Consider the following 16,999-nt stretch of genomic DNA (forward strand, 5'->3'; position numbering starts at 1 on the left):
CGGGTCCTTCCCTATATATGTCACTCCCTTCGGGTCCTTCCCTATATATGTCACTCCCTTTGGTTCCTTCCCTATATATGTCACTCCCTTTGGTTCCTTCCCTATATATGTCACTCCCTTTGGTTCCTTCCCTATATATGTCACTCCCTTTGGACATGTCTCTTATTGTCTTACATGACTGGTTTATTACCGTTACACAACAAATGTTAAGCTACCATTGATCTGTCTCTCATTCAATAAGCATCGAAAGTAAATAGACCAGTAGCCTATTTAAAATACATAGTATTATATATTATAGTAGCCTATTGCTATGAGATAGGAGAGTGACTTCATAGCCTATTTCATCTCAGAGCCTATACCAAGTTAGGAGAAACAATCATCTATTGATCAAATAAATGTTGAACAAGAAAACCAGTGTACAATTTACTTTGAGTGATTGTGGAAATCTTTGCCCCTGTCTACCATGCTGAACATTTCCATCCATACTTAGGAGCACGATGGTCTGTCAGTGGTGGCAGCCAGGCAGCCAGGTTGCATGTAATTGCATGTTTGGCCTTCGCAGTTCCTGACTTCCATTATGTTAGCCTGAGGGCAAAACAGGCCCAGCTGAGACAAAGACCAGTCCATATCAGATTTGAATTGCATGCTGCAGGTACTTATCTGCATGTGAACTTATTCTTAAGGCCAAGTTTATGGCAATGAAATGACTCCTTCAGGTCTGATCTGGGGAGAGCCAAATGCTATTTGAGATCCATTACATTGTTTAGATTGGACTTTGCAGACACTTGAATCGAACAACTTTAGCCAAGAACTGTGTTCTCATTCTTCGCACAGTCTTGTTCAGTTGACTGAGTCAGACCTCCATGTCATTCTGAGGTGAAGACTGTGAAACTGTTATAATGTGAGGAAGTGCATCCTGTAGAAACTTCTCTAAGAGGACATGGAACCTTCAGAGGGCCTTGAATCTTCACTACTGGCAATATTTTTAGGCCACACACATCGATACTTCATCCAAAATTAGTTTAGAAAACAGCAAAGATTGCACTGTGTGCTATGTATTTTTGCAGCCTACTTTATTAAATCCCCTGTAATTTACTCTATCGGCCTCAGTAGAAGCTGCTGTAAGGTAGCAGTAAGGATTGTGTGGGGTGTAAACTGTATGAGATGGGAGGACACTTTGCAGGTGAGCCCCACCCTCTCCTGTTGCACAGACTGCTAGCAGAGAGAGCAGCAAACACACCTGGACAACACAAACCTGTGGGATATTCACATTTTAACACATATGCAAAAAAGAGAAAGGTAAGAAATGCCACTTTATTAAACACATAGGTATTCTAAAGTGCTTAGAACCTACCACTGGTCACTTTAGAAGAGTTTGGAACAAATCCATTTGTCAGTTTAGAACCATGCCACTTGTCTTTAGAATGGTAAGGAAACCTCTCTGTTGTCAAGTGTGGATTCAATGGGATCTGAAGTTAAAGCATTTGGAAATACCAGTATTGGAAAATCATTTGTCAATACATGTTTTTTTAAACACTGTACTTTATTTTTGAAAAGCATTTACTCTTGTTGACTTGTTGAAGGTAGGTAGTAGATACCGATGTTGACTTGTTGAAGGTAGGTAGTAGATACCGATGTTGACTTGTTGAAGGTAGGTAGTAGATACCGATGTTGACTTGTTGAAGGTAGGTAGTAGATACCGATGTTGACTTGTTGAAGGTAGGTAGTAGATACCGATGTTGACTTGTTGAAGGTAGGTAGTAGATACCGATGTTGACTTGTTGAAGATAGGTAGTAGATACCGATGTTGACTTGTTGAAGGTAGGTAGTAGATACCGATGTTGACTTGTTGAAGGTAGGTAGTAGATACCGATGTTGACTTGTTGAAGGTAGGTAGTAGATACCGATGTTGACTTGTTGAAGGTAGGTAGTAGATACCGATGTTGACTTGTTGAAGGTAGGTAGTAGATACCGATGTTGACTTGTTGAAGGTAGGTAGTAGATACCGATGTTGACTTGTTGAAGGTAGGTAGTAGATACCGATGTTGACTTGTTGAAGGTAGGTAGTAGATACCGATGTTGACTTGTTGAAGGTAGGTAGTAGATACCGATGTTGACTTGTTGAAGGTAGGTAGTAGATACCGATGTTGACTTGTTGAAGGTAGGTAGTAGATACCGATGTTGACTTGTTGAAGGTAGGTAGTAGATACCGATGTTGACTTGTTGAAGGTAGGTAGTAGATACCGATGTTGACTTGTTGAAGGTAGGTAGTAGATACCGATGTTGACTTGTTGAAGGTAGGTAGTAGATACCGATGTTGACTTGTTGAAGGTAGGTAGTAGATACCGATGTTGACTTGTTGAAGGTAGGTAGTAGATACCGATGTTGACTTGTTGAAGGTAGGTAGTAGATACCGATGTTGACTTGTTGAAGGTAGGTAGTAGATACCGATGTTGACTTGTTGAAGGTAGGTAGTAGATACCGATGTTGACTTGTTGAAGGTAGGTAGTAGATACCGATGTTGACTTGTTGAAGGTAGGTAGTAGATACCGATGTTGACTTGTTGAAGGTAGGTAGTAGATACCGATGTTGACTTGTTGAAGGTAGGTAGTAGATACCGATGTTGACTTGTTGAAGGTAGGTAGTAGATACCGATGTTGACTTGTTGAAGGTAGGTAGTAGATACCGATGTTGACTTGTTGAAGGTAGGTAGTAGATACCGATGTTGACTTGTTGAAGGTAGGTAGTAGATACCGATGTTGACTTGTTGAAGGTAGGTAGTAGATACCGATGTTGACTTGTTGAAGGTAGGTAGTAGATACCGATGTTGACTTGTTGAAGATAGGTAGTAGATACCGATGTTGACTTGTTGAAGGTAGGTAGTAGATACCGATGTTGACTTGTTGAAGGTAGGTAGTAGATACCGATGTTGACTTGTTGAAGATAGGTAGTAGATACCGATGTTGACTTGTTGAAGGTAGGTAGTAGATACCGATGTTGACTTGTTGAAGATAGGTAGTAGATACCGATGTTGACTTGTTGAAGGTAGGTAGTAGATACCGATGTTGACTTGTTGAAGGTAGGTAGTAGATACCGATGTTGACTTGTTGAAGGTAGGTAGTAGATACCGATGTTGACTTGTTGAAGGTAGGTAGTAGATACCGATGTTGACTTGTTGAAGGTAGGTAGTAGATACCGATGTTGACTGAGGAAATTTCTGATGCATTTATATTTGGATGATGATTATAAAGACCTACAACAGGATGTATGGAGGCTGGGTGTGAAGAGCGGTTTCAGGCTTTGACCACTCAAGCTGGATGTGTTTAAACATTCTCTTTTTAGTGGATATTTTTCTTTGGCCTCTAGGTTCTCCTGAAGTCCCTTCTCCCCTGCGTCTCCAGAAGGCCTCTCCCATGATGAAGCTGACCGGTGCTATTCTACTTCTCTATTTGGTGTCGCTAGTCCACGGTGCCTGCTCTCTCAATGGGAGGAACAGAGGAGACCTCTATGGTAGGCTATCAAGCCAAGCTGTAGCTGAGTAGCCTTGCTCTCCTGCCCACTCTTTTTTTACTTAGCAAGATGTTATGCCAATGCTTAATATCTGTTGAACATTTGCCAAAGCAAAGCATTAAACACAATAATCCTTAATGTTGCCCAGTGAAATGGTAGTACATATTAATTTAGATGCACTTTAAAGGGCAACTCCATCACATTTCAACCTCATTTTCATCATCTCCAGCACCGTACCATAGTCAACACATAGTCAACACGTGAAAACAACATGTCTACTTTTTGTATAATAAAAAAACCTACCTGATGACATCATTGAAAGTTTAAACATTTTAAAAACAGTGATTTTAGAACACTATGAGATTGTCGGTGACGTGGGGATCAAGAAAAATATCCTCCATCTGGCTAGAAACTCGTTGAAGGTTTTGATAATCACCGTAAAAAAAATAAAAGTATCCTTCCTGTGATGTCAGAGAAGCACTTCTTTGGATTTCTTTCCTCTTATCTTGTTAACCACAGATCATATAAATGCGCAATTTTCACATACAGTGCATTCGTAAAGTATTCAGACCCCTTTATTTTTTCTCAATTTTGTTACGTTACAGCCTTATACTAAAATCTATTAAATAATTTTTTAACTCACCAATCCACACACAATAGCCCATAATGACAAAGCAAAATCAGGTTTTTAGAAATGTTTGCAAATAAAAAAAACGGAAATATCACATTTACATGAGTATTCAGACCCTTTACTCAGTACTTTGTTGAAGCACCTTTGGCAGCGATTACAGCCTCAAGTCTTCTTGGGTATGACACTACAAGCTTGGCACACCGGTATTTGGGGAGTTTCTCTCATTGTTCTCTGCAGATCTTCTCAAGCTCTGTCAGGTTGGATGGGGAGTGTTGCTGCACAGCTATTTTCAGGACTCTCCAGTGATGTCGATCGGGTTCAAGTCCGGGCTCTGGCTGGACCACTCAAGGACATTCACAGACTTGTCCCGACGCCACTTTTGCATTGTCTTGGCTGTGTGCTTAGGGTCACTGTCATGTTGGAAGGTGAACCTTCGCCCCAGTCTGTGGCCCTGAGCACTCTGGAGCAGGTTTTCACCAAGGAGGTCTCTGTACTTTGCTCCGTTCATCTTTCCCTCAATCCTGACTGGTCTCACAGTCCCTGCCGCTGAAAAACATCCCCACAGCATGATGCTGCCACCACCATGCTTCACCGTAGGGATGGTGCCGGGTTTCCTCCAGACGTGACGCTTGGTATTCAGGCCAAAGAGTTCAATCTTGGATTCATTAGACCAGAGAATCTTGTTTCTCATGGTCTGAGAGTCTTTAGGTTCCTTTTGGCAAACTCCAAGTGGGCTGTCTGGCCACTCTACCATAAAGGCCTAATTGGTGGAGTGCTACAGAGTTGGTTGTCCTTCTGGAAGGTTCTCCCATCTCCACTGAGGAAATCTGGAGCTCTTTCAGATTGACCATCAGGTTCATTGTCACCTCCCTGACCAAGGCCTTTCTCCCCATTTTTGCAAGTCTCATAGTAAAGGGTCTGAATACGTATGTAAATAAGGTATTTCAGTTTTTTTATCTTTTATACATTTGCAAAATTGTCAAAAAACTGTTTTCACTTTGTACTGTGTGTAGATTGTTGAGGGAAAAAAATAATTTAATACATTTTAGAATAAGGCTGTAACGTAACAAATTCAAGGGGTCTGAGTACTTTCTGAATAGACAGTTGTTTCGTGCTGGAGATGATACAGTATATGATTTGGGAAAGTGGCCAAATTGATTAACCAAACCCAAATGTGCTCAACCCCTGTAATAGAAAACAGAGGGAGGTCAGTAAATCTTGTTGTCAGTCAATATCCTCTGAGCAGTTGTTAGGAGGTTGCATGTAATCTCTCTACTACAACATGTTGATATATGGAGTACCTGTGTAATAAGACCTTTGATCTAAGATCTTTGGATTGAACCAGCCATTTCTCTATGTGTCTGTATAGGGCTAAAGCTTTGTTCACACTGCAGGCCTTAATGCTCAAATTTCTTTTCAAATCCATTCTGGAAAACTGACTCTCCAAACGCTGTGACCAAATTGGATTTGTGTTCAGAAAGCATTCTATGCTAGTTGTTATAGCAACGACCAGTGGTGTCAAGTAATTATGTAAAAAATACTTTAAAGTCCTACTTAAGTCTTTTTTTTTCTTCAGTATCTATATATTTTTTGTTGACTACTTTTACTTTTACTCTACTACATTCCTAAAGAAAATATGTAAATTCTACTCCCAATAATTATCCCTGACACCCAAATGTACTTATTTCATTTGTTACTTATTACATTTCAAATGCTGACTGCAGCATACTACCCTGCATACCACTGCTGGCTTGCTTCTGAAGCTAAGCAGGGTTGGTCCTGGTCATTCCCTGGATGGGAGACCAGATGCTACCTGTAAGTGTTGTTGGAGGGCCAGTAGGGAGCACTCTTTCCTCTGGTCTAAAGAATATCCCAATGGCAGTGATTGGGTGCCATCTTTTGGATGGGACGTTAAACTGGTGTCCTGACTCTCTGCAGTCATTAAAGATCCCATGGCACTTATTGTAAGAGTAGGGGTGTTAACCCCGGTGTCCTGACTCTCTGCGGTCATTAAAGAACCCATGGCACTTATTGTAAGAGTAGGGGTGTTAACCCCGGTGTCCTGACTCTCTGCGGTCATTAAAGATCCCATGGCACTTATTGTAAGAATAGGGGTGTTAACCCCGGTGTCCTGACTCTCTGCAGTCATTAAGGATCCCATGGCACTTATTGTAAGAGTAGGGGTCTTAACCCCGGTGTCCTGACTCTCTGAGGTCATTAAAGATCCCATGGCACTTATTGTAAGAGTAGGGGTGTTAACCCCGGTGTCCTGACTCTCTGAGGTCATTAAAGATCCCATGGCACTTATTGTAAGAGTAGGGGTTTTAACCCCGGTGTCCTGACTCTCTGAGGTCATTAAAGATCCCATGGCACTTATTGTAAGAGTAGGAGTGTTAACCCCGGTGTCCTGACTCTCTGAGGTCATTAAAGATCCCATGGCACTTATTGTAAGAGTAGGAGTGTTAACCCCGGTGTCCTGACTCTCTGAGGTCATTAAAGATCCCATGGCACTTATTGTAAGAGTAGGAGTGTTAACCCCGGTGTCCTGCATTCCCAATCTGGCCCTCAAACCATCGCGGTCACCTAATAATCCCCAGTTTACAATTGGCTCATTCATCCCCTTCCTCTCCCCTGTAACTATTCCCCAAGTCGTTTCTGCAAATGAGAATGTGTTCTCAGTCAACTTACCTGGTAAAATAACGGAGAACAAAAAAAATGCTCAGCCAGGACAGCAATATCCAATTCACGCACATACTGTATCAATATAATGTGTTGTCATCCCTACGGCCTCTGATCTGGTGGACTCACTTAACACAAATACTGCCTTTGTCATTTATGTCTGAGTGTTGGAGTGTGCCCCTGAATAGCCGTACATTTAAAAAAATACAGTTGTGCCGTCTGGTTTGCTTAGTATAAGTAATTTGATGTATATAATTTACTTTGTAATTTTACTTTAGTATGACAATGAGTAGGTTTTCCACCACTGTACTTAAGTACATTTAAAACCAGATACTTTTAGACTTTTACTTAAGTAATATTTTACTGGGGGACTTTCACTTTTATTTGAATCATTTTCTATCAAATATTCTGTAAGGAGATGTCATCCCATTTGAAAATGATCCTTGGCTGAGTTGGCTATAAAGAAGCAGTTCTTCAGAAATTCTTGGGAATTGAGCTCACCAGTGGGAATTCCACATAATGTCTGTTCATGGATTTTTTTCATAGTTCCTTTCTTTTTGTAAATGACTAAAACAGAGTACGTTTTCATCATATGTGTTGAAAACTGTCTTGAAGTTGAATTTAACCAGAACAGTCAGTTTAATAAAAAATAAGCCTGTTTCAGTATCCAGAATAAACATTTTTTTTAAACTATATTGAACACAGTATCACAATTTGTAAAAAGATTTTGTACATTTATTTTATGCCATGTCAAATCTAACATTATCCTCCCCTTCTTGTTTCCCCAGACTGCCCAGCGGACGTGTACATTGTTCTGGACACCTCAGAGAGTGTGGCACTGAGGGCCAAGCCCTACGGCTCCTTTGTTGATCAGATCAAGCAGTTTGCCCTGGACTTTGTGGACCAGCTCAATACTAGGTGTGTATCACCTCCATACTGACAGTTTCAGCTACATGACTGGTATTCATTAAGAAATGATGTGGTTAACAATGGGTGCTTTCAGGTCCCTTACTTCAATTCATGACATTTGGCAACTAAACGGTAATTAATGCTACGTAGTAATGATTATGGCGAGCTTGCCAAGAGAAATCAAGTGTCATGTTAGCGACAAGGCTTCTGGGAAACTCGCGCCTGCCCGCTTATTCACCCCACAGACTAGCGCAGACCAAACAATATCAATCCTCCTACAGAGGCCTCCATCGCCATACCTCCTGTTTCATTTCTTAAACTCCCCTCTGTGATCATTATTAAAAAAAACTGTCATATTGTACCAGTATTATTTACCACACACTCAGACCCACCTTGATAAGCGACATGCAGAATGACCATTGATAGCTGCTCTGGGCAGTAGTGTTCTCCTGACAATGTGTTGTTGATGATCATCTCAGGAGGTCTGCCTCACTACATGCAGTCTTATAAACACGGTTGTGTGTTGACCTCTGTGTGAACTGTGGTTCTACAGTGATGAATCGGGGCTGAGAGGTAGTGTATGAGAACAGCTTCTCTCCTTACATGGTGCTCAGGGTTGCGTTAATATGATGCAGGTAAGGTAAGACCCAGGTGCAGACACGTCAAATTAACAATGGTTTAATAATCCAACAGGGCAGGCTCAGGGTCAGGGTAGGCAGGGGTCAGTAAACCAGGGCTGGGGCAACGGTACCGGACGGCAGGCAGGCTCAGGGTCAGGGTAGGCAGGGGTCAGTAAACCAGGGCTGGGGCAACGGTACCGGACGGCAGGCAGGCTCAGGGTCAGGGTAGGCAGGGGTCAATAATCCAGAGGTACTGGTCGGCAGGCAGGCTCAGGCAGAGTGGTCAGGCTGCCGGGTTCAAAGTCAGGACAGCCAAGGGTCAAAACCAGGAGGGGGAGAAAAATAGAGACTGGGAAAAGCAGGAGCTGAGAACAAAAACACTGGTTGACTTGACAAACTGGCAACAGACAAACAGAGAACACAGGTATAAATACACAGGGGATAATGGGGAAGATGGGCAACACCTGGAGGGGGGTGGAGACAATCACAAAGAGAGGTGAAACAGATCCGGGTGTGACAGATATAGAGTTCAAATTTATTACATTTTAAGTTTGCATCCCACTATTACACTCTATATACATCACAGAAAAATATAACAAAATCGTTTGACATTAAAACACCGGAGTTTGGGAGTAAAAAAAAGAAACGTTTATTCATTATGAAATGATGACAAATATGAATAACATTCCATCCATGAGGCCACTAGAGGGCGATTTGGTCATTTGACTGAAGGAAAGCGGTCTACGGAGGCCAAGACAGCTCATCTTGTTGAACTACAAAACGCATTGGGCTTTTTGCTAAGACCAGCGGCATTTATACAGATGCTGCAACTTATCTATTATAATCGTAATAGATTTGCTTTTGCCATCCCACTGTTCGGGAAACAGTGCAACTATTACGGTTAAAATATTTGAGCTGTGTTTTCTGTGGCCCATACCGATACGCTTCATCACTGATTGCCTGTGTGTGTGTACGTCAGTGTGTGTGTGTGTGTGCATGTTACTCACTAACAAGCTCAGACAGGCAGCAAGTGTAATGAGTGACTGTGTGTGTTTGTTCAGTGCAGCCATTCCAAATCATTCGCCCAGAAAAGGTTTGGGGTTTACCTTTGGGGCACTGAGCTGCATTCCTGACTGAGAGGAAGGTTGATATGTTATCTCTATCTAACGAAGTCTCACCTTACAGCTAAGGAGTTGTCCTCCTGAAGTTCAGAGGACCTGATGAATGACGTCTTCACGTGATCAGAAATACACATATAAGAGAACAACACTTTCAGTCATGCAGGCACACAGTGAGCTTTGTCATTATCTGACATTTATTGAATTGGGGCCCATGTTTTGGAGAAGCCCTGTGATTCAAGACATTGTTGTACAATAAAATATCATCAGCTCAATGTTTATAAAGGAAGGATAAAAGTCCAAGTATGCCATTTGCCAAAGATCATGGTGTATCCTCTAATGTGTCTGACTCAGCACAACTTCTTTGCAAAACAGCCAAAATAGTATATATATTTTTTTGTGATGTGATTCATTAGTGATGTGATCCTACTGAAGTATGCAAAATGCTACTGACCTAAAGTTCAAAGAGCTAAAGAACACCTAGTTATTGACAGCTCCTGGTTCTTGACACGGTTGGTTGAGTATTTATGTATCTTTCATTGACTTCATCAGAATAGCAACTGCCTGATGGTTTGATTGGGTACTGGAGAAAATAGCAGGAGGACGATGGGTGTAAATGTGCTTGGGGCTTGACAAGACGGCAAACTTGTAATAGATTTGTTCTATCAGGTTTTAGTACCACTTTCTCCCCTCTGGGAATCAATACATCATTCCCATGAGCGAACTCCCTGCCTTCTAATCTGTAGACAGTAAATTAAATACTGCTGATTTAGGGGAATTGTCCCTGTAGTGCATGTAGATCAGAGGTAACTTGCTTGGTGTCACTCTTTGTGTGCCATTGTGACATAGCTCTTCCTGTACTCATCTAGATACTACAGCTGTGAGCGTAACCTGACGTGGAGTGTGGGAGTGCTGCACTACAGTGATGAGGTAAAGGTGATGAGGGAGTTGACCAGCACCAAGGAGGCCCAAGGAAGAGCTCAGCTGAAGAGAGCTATACAGGACATTCGCTACATCGGCAAGGGAACCCACACCGACTGTGCCATCTCCGTAGCAACAGGGCAGCTGATGACAGGGTGAGTCCATTGATTGTATAAGGGCTCAGGGCCCAGATGCAGATGGTTTGAGTATTTTATATTTATTAGTTAAAAGGGTAGAGAGAGAATGGTCGTGGACAGGCAAAAGGTCAAAACCAGATCAGAGTCCAGGAGGTACAGAGTGGCAGGCAGGCTCGAGGTCAGGGCAGGCAGACTGGACAGGCAGGCGGGTACGGAGTCCAGAAAACAGGCATGGGGTCAAAACCGGGAGGACTAGCAAAAGCAGGAGCACGGGGAGAAACACACTGGTTGACTTGGAAACATACAAGACAAACTGGCTCAGAGACACAGGAAACACAGGGATAAATACACTGTGGAAAATAAGCGACACCTGGAAGGGGTGGAGACAATCACAAGGACAGGTGAAACAGATCAGGGCGTGACAGATTGGTTGATTGAGTAGTTAGTACCAGTCAATTGATCGATCAGTCAGTTAATTAGTTAGTTAGTCTTGTCTGTCTGTCTGTCTGTCTGTCTGTCTGTCTGTCTGTCTGTCTGTCTGTGTCTGCATGTATGCATACATCTCAAATGTGACGTGTGTGAAAGAGTGTCTTAAAACACATGCGTTTCATCCCAATATACCGTGCATGATACTTTGATATAGTGTAATACGTTCCTCCTTCACTTCTATAGTGCCCTTAGGAAAATGCTTTGATATTTACACCTTGGAGCAGAGTTCAACGTTTTGTCAGGAGCAAGTTAAAAACACATTTCCTGCATCTTTGCAGGGGTAAACAGATAGACATTCAAACCTCTCCTAGGAGATGGAGTTCCTCCACAAAGCTTCTGACAAAATAAAGTCTGCTCCACAATTATACAGAAAGGATCCCGTTTGACTCACACGTTCTGCTTCGTTGTATCTCTTTCTTCAACCCACAGCTCTCCTCTCCATGGCAACAAGTACATGGTGGTGGTGACAGACGGCCACCCGCTGGACGGCTATAAGGAGCCGTGTGGCGGGGTGGCACACACCGTGTCTGAGGCCAGAGCCATGAACATTAACATCTTCAGCGTGGCTATCACTCCACATCACCTGGTAATCAAGAGGGAATAGAGCTCTGGCTAGAAGGCCCAGGTTGTAGACAGAGAACTTTGCCCTCTGTAGTGGTCATGTAAATACAATAACTAATACTGCTCAAACAAACTGGATTGGCTGTAGTCTGACATTCTTGAGTTTTTTTAACTCAAGGATCCCACTGTATTTTATATATTATATATTTATATGTAGTCTTTGCATTCTTCTCTTGCACCTCAAGAATGTGTGGGTATGCCAAAATACAAGCTTTATCACATACGGCCGTGATTGGGAGTCCCATAGGGCGGCGCACAATTGGCCCAGCGTCGTCCGGGTTTGGCTGGGGTAGGCCATCATTGTAAATAAGTGACTTTCCTAGTTAAATAAAAAATAAAAAATAATCAAAACAATTAAAATAGCCTTTTTTTACTGTAGTTTTTCTAGTTTGAGGTAGTTTTTCAGTGTTTCAGTCTCTGCTCTGTCTCTAAGGCTCGCTCTCACTCTCTCTCTCTCCCCCTCCACCTCTCTCTCTCTCTCTCTCTCTCTCTCTCTCTCTCCCCCTCCACCTCTCTCTCTCTCTCTCTCTCTCTCTCTCTCTCTCTCTCTCTCCCTCTCTCTCTCTCTCTCCCCCTCCACCTCTCTACCGCTCCCTCCCGCTCTCTCTCTCCCCCTCCACCTCTCTCTCTCTCTCTCTCTCTCTCTCTCTCTCTCTCTCTCTCTCCCTCTCTCTCTCTCCCTCTCTCTCTCTCTCTCTCTCTCTCCCCCTCCACCTCTCTACCGCTCCCTCCCGCTCTCTCTCTCCCCTCCACCTCTCTCTCTCTCTCTCTCTCTCTCTCTCTCTCTCTCTCTCTCCCCCTCCACCTCTCTCTCTCTCTCTCTCTCTCTCTCTCTCTCTCTCTCCCGCTCTCTCTCTCCCCCTCCACCTCTCTCTCTCTCTCTCTCTCTCTCTCTCTCTCTCTCCCTCTCTCTCTCTCTCTCTCTCTCTCTCCCCCTCCACCTCTCTCTCTCTCTCTCTCTCTCGCTCTCACTCTCTCTCTCTCCCCCTCCACCTCTCTCTCTCTCTCTCTCTCTCTCTCTCTCTCTCTCTCTCTCTCTCTCTCTCTCTCTCTCTCTCCCTCTCTCTCTCTCTCTCCCCCTCCACCTCTCTACCGCTCCCTCCCGCTCTCTCTCTCCCCCTCCACCTCTCTCCCACTCCCTCTCGCTCTCTCTCTCTCTCCCTCTCTCTCTCTCTCTCTCTCTCTCTCTCTCTCTCTCTCTCTCTCTCTCTCTCTCTCTCTCTCTCTCTCTCCCCCTCCACCTCTCTCTCTCTCTCTCTGCAGGACAACAGACTTGGTTCCATAGCAACAGATGTACAACACACCCATAACATGTCTGCTACTAGTGAGGACCTGCAGGTTGTTAGGAACACCATCAGCTCCATAGTGTCTACCATGGTGAGTACACCATCGTCACATAGTTACCATCATACAAGCGGCCATTTTTAAACCAACTAAATGTAATTTACTGTAGGCCATTTTTGTTGTTGCCCAAACAGACTATTCTAACCAAATGTCTGTCTCTTCTTTTATGGATCTGTAGTACAAGGATTCTGAATCTGTGGTGAGTTTTTTCTTCAGTCTTTTTGATACAAGCATTTCGCTACAACATCTGCTAAATATGTGTATGTTACCAATACAATTTGATTTGATAGTTCCCGACCAATACAGTGAGATGATTGTTGTTTGTGATCTTATTTATGAACAGTGATTATGACTGTGGTTGATTTATGTTTATTGTTCTTTTTCAGTGCTGTTCGTTCGAGTGCAAGGTAAGCCTGATCACATTGTCGTCCCTTTTCAACATGATCTCGCAGAAAACCTCATTACAGATTGTTTGTCTTGATTAGTCTGATCTCAGTATAGTCTTAATATGGGGTCCAGTGGAGTCAGAGGTCTTTCTCATCTGTGTTCTTTGTTTCACAGGCTCCCCTGGGATCTCAAGGCCCTGCTGGTGCAGGAGGGGGCGCGGTAGGGTGCTCTCTGTTTTCCTTTTAGTTAAAACACCACATTTAGATTTACCAGACGCTCGTCAATTAGGGTTATTAGAGTGCCTTGCTCAAGGGCACATCGACAGATTCAAACCAGCAACCTTTCAGTCACTGGCCCAACGCTCTTAACCGCTAGGCTATCTGTCGCCCACCTTAGCTATTGGTGAAAATGTTGAAAATGCCCATCGATGCGTTCTTAGATATACTTACCTTACCTTATACTTACCTCAAATTACTGATGGTTTGTTTAGCTCCAACTCTCAGTGACTAAGTAAGGGATTAGTAAGCGTTGGGGGGGTGGAGAAGGGGCTTTACCAGGACCGTATTCCATGGGGGTGCAGCATTATGGAACATTCAGATAGAAATATATAGAAATATATTACATAGCAAAGCCATGCTTCTATGTCATGTGGAATAGGGAATCATGTCCACTCTATAACATACATTTCTATGTGTGATCTGAGCGTGCCCCCAGGCCCCTGTTTACCTGATGGGGACAAATGACTCTGGCCTTCTCTGTGTCTGATCTAATCATGGCGTCCAGATGGCCTGCCTAGCCCACTGCTAGTCAACACAGCTCTTGTGTGTTCCAGCTAAGAAATGCATTAAGGAGACGAGGAGGTAGTGGAACTGAAAAAGCTTATTGATTCTATTGTACAGTACCGTGTTCTGTGCACAACTTCTGGCAGTCTGGCAAGTCCAAGACTTTCTTCTCTGTCTCAATGGGAATTTTGGGCGAAAGGGTATAATGTCACATGCACAAGTACAGTGAAATGCCTTTCTTGCAAACTCAAAACCTAACAATAAGTAAGTAAGTAAGCATACTATATACAGGGTCAGTTCCAATACCATATTTACAATGTGCAGGAACATTGGAGTGTTGGAGGTAAATATATATATATATATATATATATAAGGGTAAGGTGACTAGGCAACAGGATATAAGTGTGTGTGTGTGTGTGTGTGTGTGTGTGTGTGTGTGTGTGTGTGTGTAGGACCCTGAGCGTGTGAACAGAGACAGTGTGTGTGTGTGTGTGTGTGTGTGTGTGTGTGTGTGTGTGTGTGTGTGTGTGTGTGTGTGTAGGACCCTGTGCGTGTGAACAGAGACAGTGTGTGTGTGTGTGTGTGTGTGTGTAGGGCCCTGTGCGTGTGAACAGAGACAGTGTGTGTGTGTGTGTGTGTGTGTGTGTGTGTAGGGCTCTGTGTGTGTGAACAGAGACAGTGTGTGTGTGTGTGTGTGTGTGTGTGTGTGTGTGTGTGTGTGTAGGGCCCTGTGCGTGTGAACAGAGACAGTGTGTGTGTGTGTGTATGTGTGTGTGTGTAGGGCCCTGTGCGTGTGAACAGAGACTGTGTGTGTGTGTGTGTGTGTGTGTGTGTGTGTGTGTGTGTGTGTGTGTGTATGTGTGTGTGTGTGTGTGTGTGTTTGTGTGTGTGTGTGTGTGTGTGTAGGACCCTGTGCGTGTGAACAGAGACTGTGTGTGTGTGTGTGTGTGTGTGTGTGTGTGTGTGTGTGTGTGTGTGTGTGTGTGTGTGTGTGTGTGTGTGTAGGGCCCTGTGTGTGTGAACAGAGACAGTACACAAATAAAAATAAAAGCTCAGTAAAGATACAAGGTGAACTCAGATAGTCCATGTAGCTATTTTGTCATCTATTTATCAGTCGTATTGCTTGGGGATAGAAGCTTCCTGTAGCTTAACACAGTTTATACAAACGGCTTCACTCAGACTCTGCTTCAGAATGACTAACACTGGAAGAGGTTGACTGATGACAATAAGAAATAGATATGATTCTTTTTTTCAGGGAACTCCAGGACGTCAGGGGGTTGCCGGGAGACCGGGAAGTTTGGGAGCAAAGGTAGTATATGACACATTACAGAACATGAGCTTGCCTGTCTGCTGACTGTAGACTGTGGAGACATTATGCTTTGTAGCCTGTTTGATGCTACAGATTATGGCTACAGGCAATGTGGATCATATGTGGATCACATGTGGATCATATCTTTGTCACCTAGGGGAATGCAGGTGACCAGGGGCCCCAAGGACACAGAGGAGAGAAGGTCAGAGTGATTATTTATCTAAAATAAAAATATGTACCACTTTAGATTATTCATAACACATGCTGGTTAGCTATAATGTAACATTGCCTGGTAGAATTTAGAGCTATGGCGTAAATGCAATATTTAGAGACATACTTGTCTGGCTGTATGAGGTTAGCTAATGCAATGTTCCATGAGCATTCACTTAACTGTATTGAAATATGCCATATGTTTCCAGTGTTTCCAACACCAGGAATTTTAACTGTCTGGATCCGTATTAAGTGCTTAGAAGCTACACTCTGATATTCGTCACTCTCTTTCTCTACAGGGTGACCGTGGTCTTACTGGTGACAGAGTAAGCTCTCATCGATTTTGTGGAGAGTAATAGTGATTATAATAGTGTTTATAAACCTTGTAGTACATACGTATATAATGTAAACAAAGAATACATCACATCAAATCATCCAACAGCCATAGGTTCAGCTGTCAAAATGTTCAAACGTTATTTTGCCCTACAGGGTCCAAGAGGACCGTCTGGACAAAAGGTATGTTGTTGATCTTATGCATCATTCATTCATTCATTCATTCATGTGTCCATCCATCCATTCAGTCATGCACATTGTCACATACTCACCAATTCAACCAGTTGCAGTGGTGGGAATGAAGTCATGTGACCCATGTGTTTCTAGGGTGAGAAAGGAGCGGATGGAGTGGACGGGAAGGATGGCCTTGTGGTTTGTTTGTTTTCTACCTCTTACTCAACACACAGCCCCTGCATTATTAAATGTTTAACAAGAGTATCACTCTGTAAACTTACAAACAGAAAAACAAGGCTATCAAGGCCTCGTAAAGTGTGAGTGACCAATTAAACAGGGATGCAGGCTTCGCCCTCACAGGTCTCCCTTTATATACACCCATATTCCAGAATGATTAGAGGGGTTGAGACAAAAACAAGATGAGAATGAAATACAGACGAAGGATGGCTCAGCCCATGCTGAAGGCTGTTAGTATTTTGTAACACCTGTACCTTCTTCCATAGGCTCTGGACCTATTATACAGTACAGAGCAATACTTTTGTCCATCCCCGTGAGGCACTATATGGAGCATAACAGGGTGCCAAAAAAATAATCTTAAAACCGATCCAGGTGCTGTATGGTGGATATGAGCCAGATGATTCATATAGGTGATTTATAGACTAAATGTTCAGCACTAAAGCCTCATGGTCACATCCCTTTAGACCCCCCCCCCCGGAAAAGGATAAAGAAAAACTATTTTACTTCATTAATTGAATTGCACTAATGGAAAAATGTCATATTCATCTATGTAAATTCACTAATAAAACTATGTTATCACTAATAAGC

The 16,999-nt window shown here is 43.1% G+C and overlaps 1 protein-coding gene across 4 annotated transcripts in view; it reads left to right on the plus strand.

Moving 5' to 3' along the window:
* The first annotated feature begins 1,168 nt into the window (after nucleotides 1-1,168).
* The window catches only part of LOC110535435 (collagen alpha-1(VI) chain), a 48,028-nt gene continuing 32,197 nt past the window's right edge, over nucleotides 1,169-16,999 (plus strand). For 2 of the 4 annotated variants that reach the window (XM_036961858.1, XM_036961867.1), the window contains exons 1-14: nucleotides 1,169-1,299; nucleotides 3,367-3,510; nucleotides 7,609-7,738; nucleotides 10,337-10,543; nucleotides 11,444-11,600; nucleotides 12,899-13,012; nucleotides 13,158-13,178; nucleotides 13,366-13,386; nucleotides 13,541-13,585; nucleotides 15,404-15,457; nucleotides 15,615-15,659; nucleotides 15,967-15,993; nucleotides 16,157-16,183; nucleotides 16,328-16,372. In XM_036961858.1, coding sequence (XP_036817753.1) covers nucleotides 3,414-3,510; nucleotides 7,609-7,738; nucleotides 10,337-10,543; nucleotides 11,444-11,600; nucleotides 12,899-13,012; nucleotides 13,158-13,178; nucleotides 13,366-13,386; nucleotides 13,541-13,585; nucleotides 15,404-15,457; nucleotides 15,615-15,659; nucleotides 15,967-15,993; nucleotides 16,157-16,183; nucleotides 16,328-16,372 — 990 coding nt within the window. In that variant the 5' untranslated portion in view covers nucleotides 1,169-1,299; nucleotides 3,367-3,413. Of the gene's footprint in view, nucleotides 1,300-3,352; nucleotides 3,511-7,608; nucleotides 7,739-10,336; nucleotides 10,544-11,443; nucleotides 11,601-12,898; nucleotides 13,013-13,157; nucleotides 13,179-13,365; nucleotides 13,387-13,540; nucleotides 13,586-15,403; nucleotides 15,458-15,614; nucleotides 15,660-15,966; nucleotides 15,994-16,156; nucleotides 16,184-16,327; nucleotides 16,373-16,999 lie in introns of those variants that run through there. The other 2 variants (XM_036961871.1, XM_036961862.1) reach the window with 2 other exon arrangements.

Source organism: Oncorhynchus mykiss, chromosome 2 (assembly GCF_013265735.2).
Source record: "Oncorhynchus mykiss isolate Arlee chromosome 2, USDA_OmykA_1.1, whole genome shotgun sequence".
NCBI classification, from domain to species: Eukaryota; Metazoa; Chordata; class Actinopteri; order Salmoniformes; family Salmonidae; genus Oncorhynchus; species Oncorhynchus mykiss.